General features: G+C 41.1%; 1 protein-coding gene across 2 annotated transcripts in view; it reads left to right on the plus strand.

Moving 5' to 3' along the window:
* LOC131125407 (neurexin-2-like) overlaps positions 1-23,407 on the plus strand; it is a 410,351-nt gene that overhangs the window by 241,248 nt on the left and 145,696 nt on the right. For both annotated transcript variants that reach the window (XM_058066943.1, XM_058066944.1), the window contains 5 exons: positions 1,924-2,043; positions 2,517-2,898; positions 3,420-3,610; positions 11,295-11,468; positions 13,999-14,118. In XM_058066943.1, the coding sequence (XP_057922926.1) occupies positions 1,924-2,043; positions 2,517-2,898; positions 3,420-3,610; positions 11,295-11,468; positions 13,999-14,118 (987 nt within the window). The remainder of the gene's footprint in view (positions 1-1,923; positions 2,044-2,516; positions 2,899-3,419; positions 3,611-11,294; positions 11,469-13,998; positions 14,119-23,407) is intronic.

Consider the following 23,407-nt stretch of genomic DNA (forward strand, 5'->3'; position numbering starts at 1 on the left):
ATCAGGAGGTTGCCAATGTTTTTTTAACCACTACTAATTAGAGACCCCTGTTATTTGTTTTTGTAGACCACTATATGATGCTCTGTGGTTCATTGAATACATTCATTTAATTAATTGGAGTTAATTTGACTATTTCCAATTGCACTTTCTTTTCAACACTGTTGGCAGCCTGCATTGGAAAAGCTATTTTAACAAAGGTGACGACCAGGCTTTAATTTTTTGCTCCAGTCTGCAAGAATTTTGCCTGCTTGTGTTCTCTGTAAGCACATTTGAATCCCAGAGCTTGAGGTCAGAAGCCCCAGTTGTCCCATCGACTCTTGCAATCATACATTTCTTGCTAGTGGGAGGGAGGGGAATAGGAGGCTTTAGTGAATATTCCACACCAGTGCTTTTAAAATCGAGAAATTACCCGTTAATTGGGTAAACCGGAAGCGTGCAAAACATGATGACCCCATGTTTAAGTATACTAGTATGATCTATTGCTTTTGTTTGACGCAAAAGCATGATTGTATTCTAACCTGTCTTGTTAGCTCAGTAACATTAAAACAGTCCGTCCCTGTGAGCATCGACCTTTTGACTGGGCGCCACTCCCCGCAGTCACCCAGTGCTCCCTACACACTGTCTGCATATGCTTCAGCGATCGTGACAAATGTCCTGTTTCAACCGCCGCCCACTCATCCTGTCACCGCCATGTGTGACCATGTGACTCATGGCTGGCCCTACGACTCCGCGCACCAGCTGCCCGCATGCCAGGAAGTGCCCGTGGCCTCTCTGGTGTTGTGTGTCATTGTTGTTTGGGCCGCCATGTTGGCGGGCTGTAATCATTCCTCTCCGACTGGCTCGCGTCTGATTCTGGCATTTTTATTTGCATAACAGGCGAGCAAAGCTTACTGGCTTTCCAGCATGCCCACTGTGACATGAAGGTGATTGTTAATGACAACAGGGACGTTCAATGAGCCACACAATGCAATGCAATTTGTCCTTCATTGAAAACATCTGTGTTTGCACATGTGTGTGTTATGAAAAAAAATTACCTGTCACTTCTTCATTGGTTCGTGTGAAATGTCGGCCATTGCAAACTGATGGTCCTTTCCTTAATCATTCTCTTTTGATTAAAGTTCAGACATATTTATGAATATTTTATACAGGAGAAAGCAAACTGATGTATCGGATGGCATCAGTCAAAGTTGTTTATGAGATGAGAACAAAGATGGTGGGGATGGATGGCAGCCTGTCAGTATGTCAAAGCCCCAAAGCATTGCCTTTACTCTTTTATGGTGGATGGATGCAGTCGGTGAAGGACCCCTGGGGTGGGGGGGACTGCCATGGATGCATGAGGATGGGCCTGCTTCCTGAAGTGGGTCATCATAAGAATGACATGGAAGTCGGTCTCATGAACCACTGAATTATAGTATGCCTGTTGGTATTGGCTTTGGCAGTCCGGTCACCATATTCTCCATATTCTTGCCCCTTCTTCAATGTGGTCTATTAAAATGGGTCACTACGCTTGTCTACTTGGCTTTGAGTTCCGTTCTGTCTTTGGGGTTTCCTGGCAAAAAAAGACCATCTGGTGCTAGTTTGGGCACTTCATTCGAATTGGCAAAAATAAGACGTGTTGTTTAAAATGTAAATATTGTTTAGTTCAGTTTATTTGAAACAAATTGCATACTTTGACAAACTCAAAAAAGAAGTAGCAGGAAGTAGAGCTTATTTGGTTTTATAGTAGAGCCGGTAGTACGTCATATATTTTATGTCAGGAAAACCCTTAGTGTGAACATGTTTGGATTTTCTCCACTTTTTGTGTCACAGACTGTGCGTGGAAATTGTGTTGAAGGAGCGTGGAAATTCACACACACATACACACAGAAACGGGTGCACAACTTCCCTACAGTGCTGTGATTTCACTCCCTTGCTTGTCCACAGGCAAAGGACCCGAGACACTGTTTGCAGGTCAGAAGCTGAACGATAACGAGTGGCACACGGTGAAGGTAGTGCGAAGAGGCAAGAGCCTGCAGCTGTCTGTGGATAACGTCACAGTGGAAGGTGAGTTAGCACTATTCATGTTAACGAATGCAGTGAAAGAACCTAACAAAAACACAGAGGAGGAAGGTGGAAGGTTGAAAGCAGAGGATAAGGTGTGAGCTTAGCATGAGCACAGCATGTCCCAGAGCCACGGATCACCTTGCCATGTCCTCCCTGGTGTATAATTGTGGAAAAAGAAAAAAAAAAGACCATCCAGGAACTTTTAATGGCCATTTTGGAGCCAAATGCAAAATAAATGGCACACACAGTAGTAGTCGCTGCATTATGTCATTGTTAATTTCCTTCACGGCAGATGAACTTGTGCAATAAAATGAAACTCTCAAGATAAACTTGCAACCCTGATGGAATGGATATAATGATTGTAACAGAGCATGAATATTTCCCTGGACACCTTCCATTGCCTAAAGCGGAGCAGTGCAACATCATTATTTGTCGAAATGAGTGATGTTTATCAGCGTCTCCCATTATTCCAGGCCAAATGACTGGTGCCCACACACGTCTAGAGTTCCACAACATCGAGACGGGCATCATGACGGAGCGCCGCTTCATCGCTGTGGTGCCCTCTAACTTCATTGGCCACCTACAGGGCCTCGCCTTCAACGGGGTCCCCTACCTGGACCAGTGCAAGAATGGCGACATCTCCTACTGCGAGCTCAATGCCCGCTTTGGCATGCGCCATATCATTGCTGATCCGGTGACATTCCGGACCAAAGGCAGTTACCTCGCATTGGCCACGCTGCAGGCTTATGCCTCCATGCACCTCTTCTTCCAGTTTAAGACCACCACGCCCGATGGCCTGATGCTCTTCAACTCTGGAGATGGGAGCGACTTCATTGTTGTGGAACTGGTCAAAGGGTGAGCATCACACCGGTTCTTTACGGATTGGAGGGGAAACACACAAAGTAGATACCGAAGACGCCGTTTCCAATTACACAATAAAAGAGGCTTTTGCTTGTGTTTCTCCCTTTCTCTTCTTCTCTAGCAGAAACACAAAGAGCTAAGGAATTTGTGCCGCTGTTCTGAATGCAACAGCCCAAATTTCCTCTGCCAAAATATATCTGCAAGAAGGCCCAGCCACTGGATATGAATTGTGCTTTTGGCAAGACAGAGTAGAGAGTAGTAAATGAAGATTTAGGCTGTGTCTCCTCGTACATCCCAATGTGCAGGTGTTATACACTTTAAATAAAACAGCAGAAAATGGGTGACACAGAAAATATGGAGCTATTAGGCATTGAGAGTGAAGTGTCATCTATCTTTGAGCACCTCGAGACAAACCAGTGCGGCATGAAGGAGTAACGAGGACAGAAGCTGAATTATATTTGGAGCACTTAACACACACACATCATTTTTGTCATTGTTCCCACTTCCCTCCCCAGGTACGTCCACTACGTCTTTGACCTTGGCAATGGCCCATCGTTGATGAAGGGCAACTCTGACAAGCCGCTCAACGACAATCAGTGGCACAACGTGGTGGTGTCCCGGGATGCTAACAATGTACATACGCTCAAGATCGACTCACGCACCGTGACTCAGCACTCCAATGGAGCCCGCAACCTGGACCTCAAAGGTAACGTCTCCCAAACTAGAGCAGAAAAAAAAACTGCATCAGAAGATATGTCTCTGTAGCACAATTAAAAGCAGGTGATCATTTGGCAGAGGCTATTATTTCTGATAAAATGTGAAATCTCTCATTTTATATGAATAACAAGTTATTTTTTTAATAAAACGTTAGAGTGCATGCATAAAAAAATGAAACATACTGTAACTCTCTTTGACCACATGGTTTATTAAGAAGTATATTGCACAATGCAGAAGCAACAAAACCAATGTAGTACTAGTGGTAAAAAGCATACTGCTCAGCCAGAAATAAAAGCACTGATGAGATCATTGTAAACAACAACATGGCAAGCGTAAGACACATGACTTTCACAACAACAGCAAAGTAGCTTTTTAAAATGTATAAAATGCATGCAGAGGTAAATAAAGCTGTTGGATCTTTGCCGCTCATGATACATTAAGGCACTGCCATCTTGTGGAGTCAATAAAAAACCCAAGATCCACCGAAGAAACTGATGCGGTGTTACCATGACAACAGTAGCCTCCTTAGTACAAGCCACAGTATACAATCTTTATTTTGATGTTCTACTTTCGCACTACTGCATATTGTCATGCCTTAAACCAATAACTCCAAAGACCCAAGCATGTCATCATGTTCATTCCTCACGTCATTTAGATTGTGCTCTTTCAAAGATAATGTGCCGTTGTACTGCCACGTCATGTATAACAGAAAAAACACAAGGCAGCACGAGGAATCTTTTTGACAAAACCATCAACACACATTCCAGCAATTTCCCCCTCCGTCTTACATCTCTGTAAACACACCACGCACATGCACAGAGGTGATGTGTTCTCCTCTGACTGTGCGGCATATCCACACACACACAAACACTTACAACGGTCTGGGAATCAAACCCATAGTACAAATAACAACAATAAGCAATTCCCACAATTTCTCTGGTGTGCGCTTGTACCTGTGTACCAAATACAAGAGCACAAAACAAGTTTTATCTTGCTTGCAGAAAGATTTTTTCTTGTTTTGTGTGTGAGTGCTCCCTGTTCTCAGTCTCATTGTTGTTTGGATGAGCAAAATAAAAAGAAGTCTTGATATATCAATTTGTCAGCATAAGAGGCTAAGGGAGACAGCAATGACAGCTATGGATTGATATTTTGAGTGTGGGCATCGAAGTGATGACAATTGTCCACAATTATGCCAAAAAGTCTATTCTATTCTATTCTATTCTATTCTATTCTATTCTTGATGAGCTTTGAGAACACAGCCTGTTCAGAATGTCATGGATGAGATAAAAAAGCATTTAAAGCTAATGCTTAAAAAAAAACACATTAAGTAAACAGTTTATTATCAATTTGCACAGCCACTTGGAGCCTCACACATTTCCTGTTCTTTACAAAATGTATTAGGAACTCTCTTCTTTTGTAGCGGAGGTATTTGTTTTACACACAGCTCAAACATGAGTGTTAAATGGAATTTCTCAAATGAGCTGTGTAAAGTTGGTGATTCATGCAAACATGGCAATACACATAATAATAATCTGTAATCTTCTTGACTGTATGTTTTCAAAAGCACCATATTCAGTACTACAAGCTGTATTCCAACTGACTTTATACCACGAAAACACCCAAAGCAAGCAGACAAAAAAAAAAAAAAAAAACACATTCAGTGACTGATGCACGGTCGTGGCCGGTGTACGTTATGAAATAACTTTTACATTTCAAAATGCATACTGCAACATATTTAGACTGATGTAATATTTTACCATGTTTATGTCAGCCATACATGCAGGATGCATGTGCTACTTGTGCTACTGTGAAAGTGTAACTAATGTTGTGGTCAGTCAATACAGGATACGTTTACCACTGCCTGTGTACTGCCAACTGAAAATTAACAAAATTATGATGACTTCATGGACTAAGACAAAAACACATTTCAAGGGAAAAAAAAAAGTGGTCATGCTACCTCTATGGCATGTCTGCACGTTTTTGCAGTGTTCTTACATAATTGTATATATTTTTAAGTTACATTTTTCCCTGAGGCCATATTTTTTCTCTCTTGTTGAGAAGACTTGTATTAGTACGTGTGTGGGTAGCAGGGTATTGTTTGCTGTATGCATAATTTTAGCTGTTCAAAAGGTCACCGGGTTTTAATAAATTCTCAAATTTTAATAATTGTGATTTTAGGAATAATGGTTGTGTTTGTTCTCTATAAGCAACATTGCGAATTATCCTAACTGACCTTTTGTGAAGTACATTTAGTGAGTGAAGTGTACTTTTAAAGTTATTTCCCCTCATCGACCCACAATAAGTTAGATATGGTAATAATAAAGAGCAATAGAGAGTAGGGAGTGATTTTTGGTCCAGAGCAAATGTTGCTTTATTCACTGTTGAGGTATTTTATGTCACTTAATAATGTTATTATTTAATGTTATTATTATGACGTGAATAAATCTGCCATCTTGGGGTGTTAGGTAAAAACAACAACATCAGTTGTTTTTATCTGTTAATGACAATGTTTTTTGACTTGGTGCTAATTACAGACCCTGGTGGTTATTTAATTTTGTTGACCAGAACCCTGGCGACTACGACGACTCCTTGATTTTTTGAATTAATAATCTTAATCTTAATAAACATTATATTAATTGAGAAAATTAGTTAATTTGTTTTTAGTAGTATTTTCCATTTTTTAGACTGTATCCTTTCCTTTCTTTTTATAGTTCCTTGTTTTTACCAACTTCTGCAGGAACTCAATATTTGCGTCAAGCCCAAGGTGGAGAAGCAAGCTTTGCATGATGTTTTTTAGGCAAAGTGGAATGCCCGGATCTATATAATTTCCTTTTTAACACAGCTTCAATTTCACCTGGTGGAGTATCGGGAATGGCAACAGAGGCGGAGATTTTGCAATGAAGCCCCGCCAAAGCACACCCTGAGAACATTTTCATGATAATAACCAAACAAATCACACCAAGTGTAACTGGATTACTGCCTCACGTCAGATGGAATGAATGTCTCAACTCCAGCCTCTTGTAATCGGAGCCTTTGCGGGTAGGGAGGGGATACAATGCACAAAAACCTTTCTCACTGCTGACACCATTTCATCCTCGCTGCTGTCACTGTAATCACCTTCCTTTTTGTTCCTTCCTGATATTAACGATTTCAGTCAATGACCATTCCTACCTGCTGAGATTACTATTCTTTTGACCATCTTAGAAATGCCACAACCGTGCAGCTTACAACAATATCTCCAATAAATACAATTATTTTCTCCCTTTGTTGATGGTAGAGAAATTTTGATGGACTGGCACTATCTCTAGCCATGACTCCTGCTAGCCAAAGGCTGAGCTGCACTGTATTTCTTTACAGAGTAAACACATACCTGTGGGCAGTTATACTTCTTGTCCCTCACTTAATGTGTACAACATGGGAAATTGGTCCGCCTTGGTATCATATTGAATGTTGCACACCGAAAAATCCAATTACAAATGCATGCACTCTTGTACCCTTTTACTTCACCTCTGTCAGCTGGTCAACAAATGCTTTAACCGTTCTTTACTTGTATTACATCAAAAGGCAATTACACTTCCTAGCTCTATGGGGAACATAGGAGCAAGTGATCTGTTGAAAATACTTTTTTTTGTTTTTTTTTCTTTCCTGGCAAGAAAGAGAATCTTGAAGGCTTGAAGACAAGGTTACCGAACAAACGAGTCAAGATGAATACAAAGTGAATAAAGCTTCAGGGCTGCAACTTTGGGTGCAGTAGCTGGCTAAATATGTACTATGTTATTTTAAATTCAAAGTAATAAAACCATTAAATTAAAAAGCATCCGAAATATGAAGCCCATTTTTTTCCTTTTATCACCTCATGCCTCATGATGCAATCAATCACTGCTGTCAGGAGAAACATCATTATTTAGCAATAGAAATCCCCAGATGCCCAAAGGCAAGCAAGGCTGGTGCGCTCCTGCTCGACAAACACAACTTCAAAGTGATCAATAGTTGTTAGAACTCATCTAATTTCCAGTCTCTATTTTCGGCCGTAAAGTGTGCATGTTAAAGATGTGATTCCAATTAGTTGCGCAAACCCTGCGGAATGCAAAAGCAGTGCTTAATGCAGAACCTTTGTCATGGTATCACAGCCTCGTGTCACGTTGTTTTGTACAGCTGGCTGATCTGTCGAGGACATAATTATCCATTTTGGATTCAAGGCGATGCATTGCAAAGATAAAACCAACTCATGTACAGTAAGTGTTCTTGTAAAGCAACCATCCAAACCTAACAGCTTGTACATTTAAGTTTTCCACTGTTGATGTGAACGGGTCAGAAGAGTAGATCACATAAAGGCATTTAATAGTTTGTGTTAGCTCAGGAAATGGTCGAGGTAGTGGGGTGGGGTGTGATTAAAGCAGCCATTTGTGCATTCAGGACTTATTTTCATTATTGAACTTCAATCCCAATGCTATCTGAGCATGTGTACGGAGGTGGGGAAACAGACCACAATAACATCACTTCACTTGAGAGCCAATTACAGGCCTTGGGTTCTGTGTAAAGGTCAGCTCCTGTCTGTCCCGGTTATTGAAAACGTCTGCCTTGACTGCATTGCAGAAATTTCACCCATTTGATTGCATTTAGTACTAAAAGTAATGCATTGTAATTAGTAGAAAACTGACTGATTTAACCTATTCTTACTTGTAATAAAAATGGACCTGAAGGTCACATTTTGGACACCCCTGCCCTCATTGAAATCAAGGACATCAGAATACATAGAAATAAGGCAAATGATGCTGTGATATGTTCCATGGGCTGCACAGTGAATGAGTGGCCACACAGTCAAGGGATTGGGAAGACCTGGGTTCGATTCTCCGCTTGGCCATCTCTGTGTGGAGTTTGCATGTTCTCCTGGTACTCCGGTTTCCTCCCACATTCCAAAAACATGCTAGATTAATTGGCGACTCAAAATTGTCCATAGGTATGAATGTGAGTGTGAATGGTTGTTTATCTTTATGTGCAGTCCAGTACAGGATGTACCCCTGGACTCTTGCCTCTCACCCAGCGTCAGCTGGGATAGGCTCCAGAACACCCACGTGACCCTAATGAGGACAAGCGGTATAGAAAATGGCTGGATTGATGGAATATGTTCCATTGTTCAATTAAATAATTCAACATCAGAAGCTCCGTTTAGATCTACAAAATGGACTCCACCTCTTGAAACAAACGGGTTCAATGCCTCCGAAAACTCTTGATTGACCCGTGCAAATGTGTCAGGGGCCTGTTTCATTCCATACTCCCTCCGCTGGCCCCTGAGAGGTCATTACAGTAACCATGGCAATGCAGAGGTGTTCGGTCTCTGGCAATGTCTGCACAGCTATAATTGCTGGTGTCTTTTGGATCGCTTGCCGTTGCACTTCTGCTGCACAAGCATTCATCATCACAGCTCGGACAGCAGAGTCAGGCCAGGACAACCCGGGAAAGTGGTTACTCATCATTGTAACACACAGGAAACTTATTGGAGAGCAAAAAGTTGGATCAGTAGCACAATCATAATCAGACTCTGCCAAGAGCCAGTGATGAAAGACACTTAGGTTGAATGTCATGACAAGATTAGATCATTCAAAAGTAAATGTGATCAGTTGATCAACTCGAGTTTGAGTTTTCAACATGCCTGAAGAGGCTTGCACGAGTAGTTAGCATGTTGGAATACCTGGGTTTGACTCTCCACTTGTGTGGAGTTTGCATGTTCTCCCCGTGTGTGGGTTTTCTCCGGGTACTCTGGTTTCCACCCACATTCCAAAAACATGCTAGGTTAATTGACGTCTCTAAATTGTCCATCGGTATGAATGTGAGTGTGAATGTTTTTTCTTTCTTTATGTCCCCTGCGATTGGCCAATGATTAGTCCAGGGTGTACCCCGCCTTTCCTCCGAAGTCAGCAGGGATAGGCTCGAGCTTCCGCAACCCTGATGAGGATAAGCGGTATAAAAAAATGGATGGATTGAACATGCCTGAAAAGGAGTAGGAAGAAGCAGAGTATATTTAATCATACAGTCTACTCTACTCTAAACTTGTTTGTTCCTTTGCTACGTTTAGTTGGTGACCATTTTCAAATAGGAGTAGAGAAATAGTTGAAGCATCGATACAAATAATTAAAAAAGATACATGACAAACATTGTATAATTAAAACCAAACTTATTAAATTAAATCATTAATAAAATAGAAGGTGTCCTGACCATATTTTTGGTTGAGTACAATTTGTGAGTATCTAGTGCTTTACACGGTGAACAAAACATGTCTTGGGGGTGTACTCCCAACAAAGAAAGCCCTGTCTTTCATTAAAAAAACCCACACCCTCACCTGGATTGTTGGATTGTTGGATTGTTTTATGCATCGCGCAGCCCGATAGCGCTTAATGACGAAGCAGTCAGAATCTTGAAGGCACGCTTTTTGTTCTTTAGAGACGAACTCTATAAAGATAATATCATGTTTGCTAAATGGTTGTCCCAGCTGCAGAGTTCAGTGTGTCACTCAGTCAGACAGCTAATGAATTCATTACATTGATTGTAAGGCCCAGGGAGCCCCTCCAGCAGGGAAAACATGGAGTGTCTAGTCCTCATTAATTCTGGAGAGAAGTCGGCAAACATCATTGACTTATTCCATTACACAAAGTCCACGTACAAATGACCTCTTGGCTCATTGCGTCTCATAGGCTGTAAGTTGAAAGTTTGCCTCATGAGTCAGTACGACAGCATTTGAGGCACTTTCCCGAAGGCCGCAACGGAAGACATTTCTAAGGCATACCACATTTATATTCATGCAATTTATTTGAAGTTCCACCAAAATATCATCCTGCTCAGGAAATGCTGCCTGTGTTCATTTTTCCCCTCTCAAGAGGTGCACAGTGTAAATCTCCCAAAGCGTGAAATGTCATTTTCAATGATATAGTCGGATGTGCTACAATCACCTCACGTCAAGCGTAAAGCTTTTCTCTCAGGATCGGGAAACCATCGGATCATGTTCTCAACACCTCTGCCACGACAAGCATTTTGTCACGTGGATGTCTCCCGGGAAACGCTTTCCACGACTCCTTGTGTCTCGTGGTGACAGCCATGTTTTCAGCCTGCACTATTATGTGCAATATTGTATACAGTAACACAAAAAGCACACTGAAATTAGTAGGAAACTGTTTTCTCAATTAATAAGTCGTCAATTCAGCTAACCACAGAGTTCTTCACAGTCGCTATGGCTGTGGTCTAAGAAAGCAAATTACCATCAAGGTCTGTAATTAGTGCCAGATCAAAACACATTGGCATTAACAACCGTGGAGGTAGACAATGGAGTTTTTGTGAACGCAATAAGACGGCATAACTCTCATGGATTTCAAGTATCATGAGTGGTCAACATCCAGCAGCTTGATCTAGCATTTTAGGGGTGTCACAAAAGAAAGAAGTATTACAATAATACATAAATTAATTAATCACACGATAAATGAACTCACGGGGGGTTAAAGTGAGGCCATCAACACAAATGATCCATATGCCGAATTTATTCAAATGAATGTTAAAATGTCATTCTTGCGAAACCAATCTCTTGCATCATGTCGTCTTGTGACACCCCCTACCTCCTTCGCAAATGATGGTCTTACTAGACTAAGTTCATGTTGCTATAATTGTATTATTGTGTTTTACAGGAGAGCTGTACATCGGTGGCGTGATAAAGAACATGTACAGTAATCTGCCCAAGCTGATTGCGTCCCGGGATGGGTACCAGGGCTGCCTAGCCTCTGTGGACCTGAACGGGAGACTCCCTGACCTGATTGCAGATGCCCTCCACAGGGTGGGCCAGGTGGACCGAGGATGCGACGGTGAGTCTTTTAAATCACAAATTTAAAATAACGAAAGAAGTGAAATCATAGCCTGGTACTACGGAACACTTGTGTAGCTGTTATTCACTGATACACACCAGTGGCCACGCCCGTGCTCTCACAGCCCCTGGGCAGCCTTTGCAGTCTAAGCTCCCGTCATGTGTAAATCCTCTCTATTGCGCTATAAAACCTGCATGAGTGAAGAATCTCTCAGTGTAGCTAATCTCAGCCATGCCCCCGCCTTCCTCGCCATTTGCCTCATTAATCTTACATTTCCTGTGTGTTTACCTCACATATACTTTCTCCGCCGCAGTCTCCAGCCACATGCGCCCCCAGAGTTGGCCCAGTTAATCCTGGATATATCACTGGATTTTGGCAATAGCCCCCCACCCCTCTTTCCTTCTTTCCTCCCACACACTCTCCCCTTTACCCCTCCGCCACATCCCACTGGCGTACTGAGCGTCGAAGAGCACAGGCTTGATTTCCCCAGGGGCCACACTGGCTGACTCAATGAGGCACTGATCCAGCGTTTTTTTTTTTTTTCCCCCTCATGCCACCTCCACCAAACCCTCCTGGAACATTGCTACTTCTGCCAGCCAGACTCATTACCTGCCTACAGTTATACACCACATTTACTTGACTTCAAACACAGTTTAAAACGGCATTAAGCCATCACACTTACTCCCACCAGCACCCAAGTTCTGCTGATGCTAATATTAGCTAATGATTGGATGTGCCAGAGAGCTGAGTGGTTCTGCTTCAACCGACTCGGCCTTGACAGTCCTTTGGTCAGAAGCTCCTGGACTGGCGCAGGCCTTTACGCTCTCACTGGAGCAGTGAAAAGTATCTGTGGTCTCTTCGGTGTCTCGTCTCTATGTGCTTGCCTAGCAGCCTCACTCTGAGGTGTTTGCTTGTCCAGCTCTGACCACAGAGTTTGATCTCCTTGTTTAGATTTTAGTTGTGTGATAAAACTCGGACTTTACCACTGTTTGCTAACGACTTTGTCCTGTTTTGACCTTGTTTTGTTGCAGACAAGGCAGTTAGTTTGCAGGATTCGGTATCTTGATTGACTGTAGCTCTGCATAAACAGCCAGTGCTAAAAACTTATATAACGTATATCAATATGTGGAGTACAATTCTTCTGTGCTGTACTAACAAACAGTACAAACAAGTAGCAGAATGCTGAGAACTACAGTGTCTGATATCATTTGCAGTGGAACCTCACTTAACATGAAGTGTTTCTTTATCAAATACTGGCACTTGCAACTTTCTTTGAATCAATTATGTAGAGTAATCCGACCTTCTGGAACGGATTAATGATACTAACCAAGGTTCCACTGTATATGTAAATTCACTCATTTATTATTATTTTGGAAGTTATTATTGGATATATGTTTTGCAGTCATTCATTCATTATATAATGACTATACAAGCTATATGTCTGTCTATCTATGATTAAGGCAGCCATATTGTCTGTCCATGCTCATTTTTAATGAACATTTGGAAGATGATATGTCACGCTTGGCTGAAGAATGTTGATTGTTTTCAGGCATCTGATCAATAGTCAAAGAGCTCTCCACTATTAAATAGGACAAAATGCCTAATTACCGCTGGTTAGGGAAGCTTTTCCTAAGGCACCAAGTAATTAGCCAGCTTTAACAGAAACAAAATACACAAGGAAAAAGTGTTGACTTTATGTTGCACGAGGACATCACCATCAGCCTTCATTGTGACAGGCAACACTCACTGAGACTTTGGTCAGCAAAATAGATGGACTTCCTTTATTGCCATTGCACAATAACACAGCAGTGAAATTGCCAACGAAATGTTAAATAAATACAATTTATAAAATATATACATTTATAAATACAATAAATAAATAAATACAAACCAAACAAAAAGTGGTATATGGTCACAGGGAGTCATCGCAAAACAAAGGCTGCTCTTTAATACAGTTGAAAAGTCAGCATTTCAAGAAATGCTGCAAAAGAGAGACATTAAGAACTGCCTGTCTATATGGTTAATAAAATTTCTCTATTTATAATTTATAAAGCCAAAACTGAAAAATAACAATATAGTCGTATTATTTATTGGTATTTTATGTTTAAGTGGTAACCGCCAACCCATCATTGGTTTCTTATAGTTGATAGATATCTATCGGGTGTAGTGTAGCTAAAAATGTTGCCTTGGGTGATACTATTAATGATATTTTAACAGCTAGTCTGAAATTAAACGGAATTTTAAATGATACTAAATAAAAGCTCAACATAAGCATCCGAGTTAATATCCTGCTGCAGAAGTATTCTTGGAGGCCAACTGTAGGTTTTATTGCCAGGGCAACTAAGCAGGGAACATGCAGCATTCCAGAAAAATGCAAAGATTTCCCACTTGTAAAAGTGCATTGGAAGGTCACCCCATCTGTCAGCCATGTTTGTTTGTTTTCTGTTGACTGTATTTCTTTTAAGCTCGTTCTACCGCCCAGTAGGCTAGAATGATCTATTCCCATTAACAGGAAGCTTGTGTCTCTTAGGACCCAGTACCACCTGTACGGAGGACTCTTGCTACCATCAAGGGGTGTGTCTCCAACAGTGGGAGGGCTTCACCTGTGACTGCACCATGACGTCCTACGGAGGCTCTTTCTGCAGTGACCGTAAGTCCCAAAGTTTTGTCCGAGTGAATGGTGCAAGGCTGGCTTCCTTTTAAAATTTAAATTAGCCTTCTTGTTAGAATTCTGCATTTAAACATGCTTAACTTAGACAGGTTAACAGGCTGATAGACTTGTTTGCTTGTTATGGGGCGACAGCCAAAGTAAGATGTTGCATTGTACCACCTACTTCAGTCTATGTTGTTAGTGCTACACATGATGAGTTGTAGCAGTAACAGGCTCCCGCCACTCACGGACGAGTCCACCTAGGAGAGCATCTCATCACTGACTGTCTTTCCAGAGATAGGACAGCCTTATGATGGAGAGGATGTAGTGTCAGGGCTAGAGTCCAGTTGTTGCCTGAGGGGATAGCTGTGTGGAAGTGTGTGATTTGTATGAGTGTTAGTGTTAGATCAAAAAAAATATATCAAAAACGGGCTGAGGGCAGCAGAGGAAAAAGCTCGAAATATAATTTTCCAACAAATATCATTTGTTTTAAACATTTATATCAATGACCATTCTCTGATTTGATCAAAGTCACAAACCACAGCAAAACCAACTGAGTTGCTCCCTTTGTTGCTGGTGGTTTAAGACCTTTTGTCTGCGCTATTTCACCTTCTGCCTTGACCGTGTACACTCCGCGGTTGCACCTGCACAAAGAAAAAATGACTTTGACTGCAGGTGTACCTAATGAAATGAATGGTAATTGTATGTGATCTTGTCAAAGAATGCTCAATATGGAATTGTGTGACAAGAGAAGATTGTGCATGCGTTGCTTTACATTCTATGACAGGACATACTGTATTTTCCTTCCCCATGGAATGATTACATCTTCTTGACGGAGTATTTCTTCGTCATTTCTGCCAGCTTGTATCTCTCACCATGAGTTTTTCATCCACTTGATCGGCAACGTGGCCTCGGTTAATCCGACGCTTTGTTCTCTTTCTTCCCTGGACCTTTCTTCTTCACTAACTCGGCAAATATTCGACCGTTTCTCTTTGGCGTCAGCTGACTCATGACAAATTGTGTCTGAGTTGGCCACCTCTCTGAGACATCTCTGGAAAGCCAAGGTAGGACTTTACTGAATATGCACCTGTATAAATCTGTCGGTTCTGCATTGTCTTTTGTCTTCGTAAAGGCGGGCTGTAGTGGCACGGTGTCAGCAGTATTTTTTTTTAGCGCTTCACTTCTTAAGTTTAACATTTTTTTCTGACTTGTCTTTTATGAGAAACACTTTATTTGCTGTTGAGTTTCCTCCCTCAAATCATATTATTTGTGTCTTACTGCAGGCAAATACAGCAGGTCTGCTTTGCTTTATGACTTAATAAACACCGGAGGTTGCACACGCCTCTGTAACAGAAGCAGAGAAGTAGGGCTGCCAAAATAAATCACAGAACCTCCTCGCCATGTTGGCACGCTCATTGCCCAAGTAACAAATCTTGACGAGGCCCTTACCCACACTGTTTCCGCAAAGTTGTATGCAAACACGGAATGTCTAACATCTATGAATCAACTATGAACACTTTTGAGCGTCAGTCCCAGTCACCACAGTACCAGTGTCAAAAGCAAAGATGACTTTCCTTTGATAAATTTGCCACTTCAGACAAATGCGTAAGTGCAATTTCCCACTGTTGTGTTTTTTGTTGTTGTTTTTTTCCACTTCAGCAGAGAGGTGCTCAACATTATTGACACTATAGCTGATGATTTATGAAGGCCAGTTGCAGTTGGGGGGGGGTGTTGTGCCGTGACATTCTTCAGAGTGATGGTTCATGTGACGTGTGTCACACACATGGACAGAAATAAATCCAGATGTGCGGCGGTTTTGAAAAGTGATCTCCATTACTGCAACACACAGCACATCAGCGACTATTACAGCAGCATGTGAGGACAAAGGTTACACATTTTCTACTGAATGGTACAGGACCCCTATTCCGGGTCTAGAGGCAATTCTCAAATGCCAGAGAGTAATGCCCTTCTTTTTTTTTATTTTCATTTATACTGTGGCACCTTGGCATACGGGTCTCTCAACCAACAAGCAAAAAAAAAAAACTGAACTGAACTGTGAGTGAAAATTTGTGTTACAAGCTTTTAGTTACCGGCAGGCATAGCCAAGGACAGCTATGTGATGGCTTTTGTCAATGTGACAAAGGCGGAAGTGAGCAAGTGCACACACAGCGCTCAATGAGATTGCAGTAAAGGCTTGCAAAGAGAGTTTATTAGTGTCACTATTCGTATTTATTCGTGATTCATTAGCATTTGTGCTTGAACTGCTATGTTTGTCAGAGATGACAGAATAAAAGTGTTGAAAGACCTGCGGTGTCAAACTTCCACACACACATTACTGGAAGATGTGCAGCCAAGAAACATGCAACACAATGAATCAATATAATTGACTGTTGTGAATAAATTAATTCAATTTAATAGTATTGTAGTATTGGAAGCAATACTACTACCCTTTTTTGTGCATTCTAGCGCGAGAAAAGAAGTTAATATGAGCTAGTTAACAACGCACATCATTGGAAATACCTAGAGTATATCAAACGATCCCATGTTGTTAGAGGTTTTTTTTATAATTTTTTTTAATTTTCAAGAGGGCTTCATGGTCCAAAGAGGTGTGTCCCAATGACATGCATTGTTAGCTAGCTCATATTAATTTGGTTTCTCGTGTTATAATGCACAGGAAAGAGAAAGAAACAGCTGTTCATGTTTCACATAAGCTTTGTGAATGATGGGTATATTCCAAAAAAAGTGTGTTTCCCCTTTAAGACCCAAAGGGTGCCAGTGGAATTGGGCTGATCTTATGTATTGGGCAGTAAATATAGAATACAGTTTGTGCTTCTAAAAGACAGGAAAGCTGCTTTCTGAAAAAGGTGAGCATATGTTTCTGCTTCTTAAGTGGATCAGATTGTGTATTTAATGTGTCCTTCCTGTAGAAACTGTCTCTTTTATATTGTCTTCTTCAACACTACAATATATTTGCTATCACATTTCATGCACACACAGTTTTTGGAACAACAAATTAGGAAAAAAAATGATGTTGAGCATCTTGCATTTGCACACACACATGAGAACATTTGTTATTCAGTCACAGCCTGCAGTGATTGACTGGTCTATTTGTCTCTGTGTAGCGCATAAGTGGGCCACTTGGTGTTGTGCCTTATTCATCTGGAAGCGACTCAGACGGAGATGGTGTGCTGTTGCTCAGCTTTGTTTCTGTCTCACATTCTCATGCGAACGGGAGAGGGAGGAGAGGGAGATGCTGGGCCCTAAGGGGAAGGCGAGAGGGTGTGTGTGTGTGTGTGTGTGAGAAGTTCTCTATTTTAAAGCCTTTTGCATCTGCTGGCTGTGTGCATGTGTACAGTAAAGCTAGTTGCTGATGCACTGCGCTGTCAGCCATACTAATTGCTTGTATTGTGTCTTTATGCACCGACTGAAGTTACTGTATACACATACCAGGGGTGTTATGATACAAGTATTCCTATTCAGATATTTGGCTATGAACTATTTAGTCAAATGGTGTGCAGAGCTCCGACAGAGTACACATTAAGTGAGGTACAGGATGTATAACGGCCCATATATTGTATCTCTATTTCGGACACAAGTATTTATTGGAGAAGTACCTGCTATTAATTTGAAGTTTTATGTTTTGCATGTTGTTTCCTTACTGTACCCAAACACATACTACTGTATTGTATGCATACCGACATTATTGCAGTTTTTTTTAGGTTGAAGATTATTTGTCATATTGACAAACTGTAATTTCTCAACCTGAAACATAAAAGAATATCCTTGCACAAAATGCCAAAAGAGAAACTAATAAGCTTATCTTGTCAAACCTGGTGACTTTGTATTTTACTTGAAAGTCGCTTGTTTTCTCAACTGAGTGGATTAAAATGAGCCTTCATGTGATGTTTTAGCCCCTTTGTGCTTCTTCTAACTTCTTCTTCTTATTCAAGCCATTCTCAAGCTTGCTGATCCAATTGGTCATATCAACTCCTTGAAAAGTGTGAGAGGAAGACCTCTTGTTGGCCATCTTAACTCTCTCCAAGTTTATTTTTCCTCCCACCATGTCTTGTCTCAACGCCGCTGCCACTTGCCAGCCGGTCGTGCAAGTGACGGCCACCTCGTTAGTCTCAACCTCGTCTGCATAATTACTTGGCGTGCTTTTATCATATGCACGCAAAAAGACGACCGGCTCGGGATGGATGCCCACTTGGAGGAGGCCTTAGCTATCTTTGCATTTGCAGACGCTTTGAGCAAAATTATGTGCCGACGAATGAAAGAACCTTTACGTTGAATGAAAAGAGAATTTTGGCTTCACCGAACATGAGGAGTCAGCATGTCAAGAACCAGAGTTGGATTGGTTGAAGGTGGACCTCTGCAGGGCCGAGGATTGGTGACAGCTTGGCTAAAAGTAGCTGCTCGTCCCTTCAGCATTAAGTGTCTTAGCCAGACGAGCAATACTTCCGCCTGAAACTTTTCCTTTGCTCTTAATGAGTTTCTGCTTAAATGTCGATCCAGTGCAGAGCCTTCACTGCTTTGTCGGGTTTAATTAAAGAACGGGATCGCTTTTAAGCCACAATGTGCGTTAAAGGACAATTAACAAGGCTTAGTAATTGCTTTGAGACCACTCTAGATAAATGCAAACACCATCAAAGCCCTCGACTCTTTTTTGGAATGAAATAAAAGGATGAGGAGGAGAGGAAAGAAGTCAAATAAAAAAGGAAGATGTCTTGGTAGTCAAACTTTGCGAATGATTGACACTGTGCACATGTTTGAACCCGTGGCTGCTGATCAATCAATAAGTTCAACATGTAGCCTCTGCTTGGCCTTGCTTTCTCCAGCTTGCCTTCAACAGAAACCTTTGAAACGCCCGCGGCAATACAGTTTGATGTCCTTTTCTAGAATATTACAAGCTGGTTGTTTATTCTCTTTGCAACTTAAGTTACTTCCTCCGGGGTGGAAGATCAGGGACAGTCATCAGGGCTCATCTTGGCACATCCTCTCTTTCTTGCCTCATTTTTTTTATTTCTTCTTTTTCAATATGGTGGTTATAGCTTTGCTTTGGCACTAAATACCCACTGGTAATCATTTCACACTGCACTCTACTGAGCTGGCTTAACAATCCAATCAGTGGCGTGATTCTCTCCTTGAAGGATACAGATCCAAATACACTCTATCCTTGAGCAGGAAGGCAGACAATTTCCCGAAGCCACAATTGATTGTGTTACCTAGAAACTTAAAATAGTGACAAGATTGTCCGCATGTAGATCATTATCTCTTTAAAAAGAGAAGTCAATAATATTATTGCTGAGTGGGAGCATTAGCGATATTAGCTGGGTGCTCTTTTTCTCAGAAAACATTAACTGTACGATAATGGACACAGTCATTGAGAAATAAAAATGCTGATCATGCTCAAGCTTTGTGCGGACACTGTCTGGTCTCACTCGTCACAATAACGATTTTTTTTTAACCTTGCACAAGCCATAGTAAATAGAATTAAGTAAAATTAAGTAGTTGAGAAATATTGATAACCTCTTTAAAAATGCATCCAAAATATTGTTTAAGGAATTCATTTTACCACTATTTTGTGGAGTGTGCACACAGCCTGTTCAAATACCGAGACTTGTTTGGATGGAAAGTTATGAATGTAATTCAGTTTTAACGCTGTTCAATAATTTTGGGCAATTTCCTCCGAAATTTTTGTGAGAAAATGTTGGTCTTCCCAACACAATTGTAGCGCTCCCTATATTTTCTGCTTGTTAAAACTATCTCCTACCCTGTGCCGAGACCAGTAATGGATTTTCCATAGCGTGAGCACAGCGGCACTTTGAGGCGGGCGTGAACAAGGAGGCCAATGAAGTGATAAATGGTGGCTTTCCAAGAGGGCGATAATCTTTCATTCCCCATCGCAGTGACGCACTAATAGATTCCTCTGCTGAAACCCTGCTTGGAATTTCATACGTCCTTGGTGGTGATTCATGTGTTCTGGGGGGATCTTATAAGGATTACGCCCTATAGAATCAGAATTATACAACTTTACCCTTACTGTAGAAATGTGACACTGTAAACATCAATGGAGGACATCCAGAATTTAGTGGAAGCTTTTCTTTTTATTTCTTCTTTTTGTCCTCTGTCTTCTTTCCATTTAATTCCTGCATTCTCTGTCTACTGATCAGATTGCAGTGAACATGGCTCCACCCTTTATTTATGGTACCTTACCACTGAAGTTGACTGACAGATATTTTTATTCAGTGCTCTTCCTAGCCTTAGACATGGGAATCATGTGATTTACATACTAAATATATGAAACTGCACTGTTTCGGTGCAACATGCACAGGGGCTGCATGCACATCCGCATGACAGAAGATGGCTAGCAGTCATTCTTTCACTGCATCATAAAAGTCAAGCAGTAGTTCCACTCTGCTAAACACAACAGAGAGATGGGTTTTACGTTATGGAGTGCATTGCATGACTATGTTTTCCTTTGATGGAGTTGCTTTACCTGTAAGTTCAGTTTTGCCTGTCATGTTGCACATGCTGTAGTTGGGTTGGAATGCAAACGAAAAATCAAAATGCGTAAATTAGGTTTGAAAGAATTCTGGGATTTTAATTGATCCACTGGTTCTCTGGCAGCCAGAGCTCAGGGCAAACTATATTACAACTTCCCCAAGAAATGTTTGTATCTAAATCTGAAAGCACACATATTTCAAAATGACAGATCCTTTATAAAACAGCTTTGCAGTACTGCTGTGACAATAATGGCCTCAGATGTACTTCACCTGCAAAATAACACTTCTAATTACTTTTTTTAAAACTTTTTTTAGCAATGCAGTTCTTTATATGCATTATTTATTTCATAAATCAAGTTGTTCATTACATATCAATTTCCCTTCAGTCATTTTCAGTTCCATGCTGAGCTTGGCTGTGGAAAAGAAGGCTCGCTTAGGCTCCTAAATTGGCCTGTTTTGACTCTGTGTTGCAGATGGAGCATGCATGAATAGTCAGTCCAAGTGTATTTTGATCTTTAAAAAAGACGGCACGCACACAAGAATACACAAGAGTAATAAATATTGCCTCCCCTGTTTTTTGTCATGGTGTCTCAGGAGAGGCGCCGATATTGACAAGCTGGACGGCCCCCTGCTTGATCAATAGTCTCCTCCTCCAGCTCACGCCCTGGTGGATTTACTTCTCATCTCATTTGTTTTCCACTTTTAATCAGCATACTCAGCCATGTTGGAAGAATGTGGGAAGACGAGGGGGGTGCAGGAGCATGGCAAGGCTCAGGGGACATCACCGCTCTGATGTGATATTATGATGAAAAAGGCCAAAGTGTTTGATGAAAGCATTGTCCTTCATGATAGTTCTGATCTTACATCAATGGCACTATATAAGATACAATACAGGAGCTTGAAATAATTCTTTCTTCTTTTCAATTAACCTCTAAGTCTACTACAGTCAGCGGATGTGTGGTTTACCAAAGCAAATAACCACCGGTATCTCTAATTAATGCTGGCAGCTTTGGCTGTAGGCAACCTCCCTAATTTATTGTTTTTTTAATGAACTTCAAAAGATGGCAATAACAGCATGTGGGTGGTCAGCGTCCAGCATGTGCTACAAAATGTTATTCAGCTACTGGAGTGTAGGTAACATTTGTATTACTATTGTTATTATAGGCGCTATAATAACAGTGCTGCTGTATTGCACAATATACGTGTTAATGTAATGAATGATTCAGTGGTCAACAAGAACTACATTTTGCTTTTCTCTGCGTTATAACGGGAAAAAACGAGTTAGTATGAGCCAGCTAATATTGCACACATAAGGAGGTACCCATTTTAATAAGGAAGGCCTCTAAAAAAACTCATATAAAATTATACATGATGCAATCATGCATTAACAAGTACATTGATGACATGTAATACTAATGTTGTCGTATTTTGATTATTGTAATATGACCGAAATGTTTTTCCTCGGCGCATTGATTTCACATCGCCCATGTAGCTAACACTTACGATGTTCATTGTCATTGGGATGGCTGTGTCTTCCAGCACAAGACTTGTGCTCCAGTCCTTAGATAAAATATGCTGACAGCAAACAAGGATCTTGTTGAGTCTTCATAGCGAAATTCCCCAAAAGTGCTGTTTTCCCTTTAAGAACATGGTTGTGATTGTGGTTACAGTCTGCAGTGGTGTTGAACTTTTTATGTTATTATTGCTGCCCTACTCAGCAAAATGAGAGGGCCAATTAAAAACTTTTTTGTCCCCATTTGTTCTAAAGGATAAACGTGTCGTTCTCTTCAATACTATTGTGGGAAAGCACACATTTCAAATAGAAAATCAGCCGCTTCTCTTTGGTGTGTGTGTGCCTTCTATTCATTTGTATCGACAGCCAGTGCAGCACAGATCAATTCCACAATAAAATTGTAATGAAACAAGGCGACCTTCATCCCATTTGTGTTGGGTGCAAGTAACCAACTTTTTAATTTGAGGCAAAGCAATTCCGAGCCCACATTTCCAAACTGCTAGACAAGACCAACACTCCAAAATGAGACGTCTTGGGATTTTAGGAGAGGAAGAAAAAAAATAAAGAAAGAAAAAGAAACGGCTCCTCGCAGCACCTCACGCTGCCTTTTGAAGTCCCAGCACGCTGGGGATTGTCTGCACATTTTCTTTTTTGTTAAAAAAAAAGTGTTAATTGTGCAATTTTACAAGTGAGGCTTGCATTGCAATTAAGATCTGTAGGCTTGAGAATGTTGTGGAACCTTTTTGATTGTGTTTTACGGCAACAATGAGTCAGGGAAGGACTGTATGACAGAAGAAGGAGAGAAACTGGGCAGTGACTCCATGTTGGAGTATTCCCCGGCATATATTTGCTCTTTTTTTGGCAGCATTTAGGTCTGCCAGGACCACAGAAAAACTCAAATTTGATATGTGGCCTGTAACTGCTCTCATAAAATATTGATGCTGTTTTCAGCCCACAGTGCAGTCACCAGTGTTCACATATTCCACTTCAAGATAAAAAGCTAACCACCACCCCCCACTCAAAATCCCCTACGCTGCTGCCGCTCTACCAACACACCCATTTCTCTTAATAATGAATTTTTCCACTTGTTCCATCTGTCTACAGTTTATGGGAGGGGAGGCAAGAGACAAAGCAGCATGACTGGCCACTGAATATCAATTTGTATGTATTGATGGAGATGTTGAACTGTGCAAGTTGGAACCTTATTTTTTTAAAGTGGCACTATCCTGCTCATTTCAAGGGGTTTTGACGTGATACTGGGTGACTGTGG

This window comes from Doryrhamphus excisus, chromosome 3 (assembly GCF_030265055.1).
Source record: "Doryrhamphus excisus isolate RoL2022-K1 chromosome 3, RoL_Dexc_1.0, whole genome shotgun sequence".
Taxonomy (NCBI): domain Eukaryota; kingdom Metazoa; phylum Chordata; class Actinopteri; order Syngnathiformes; family Syngnathidae; genus Doryrhamphus; species Doryrhamphus excisus.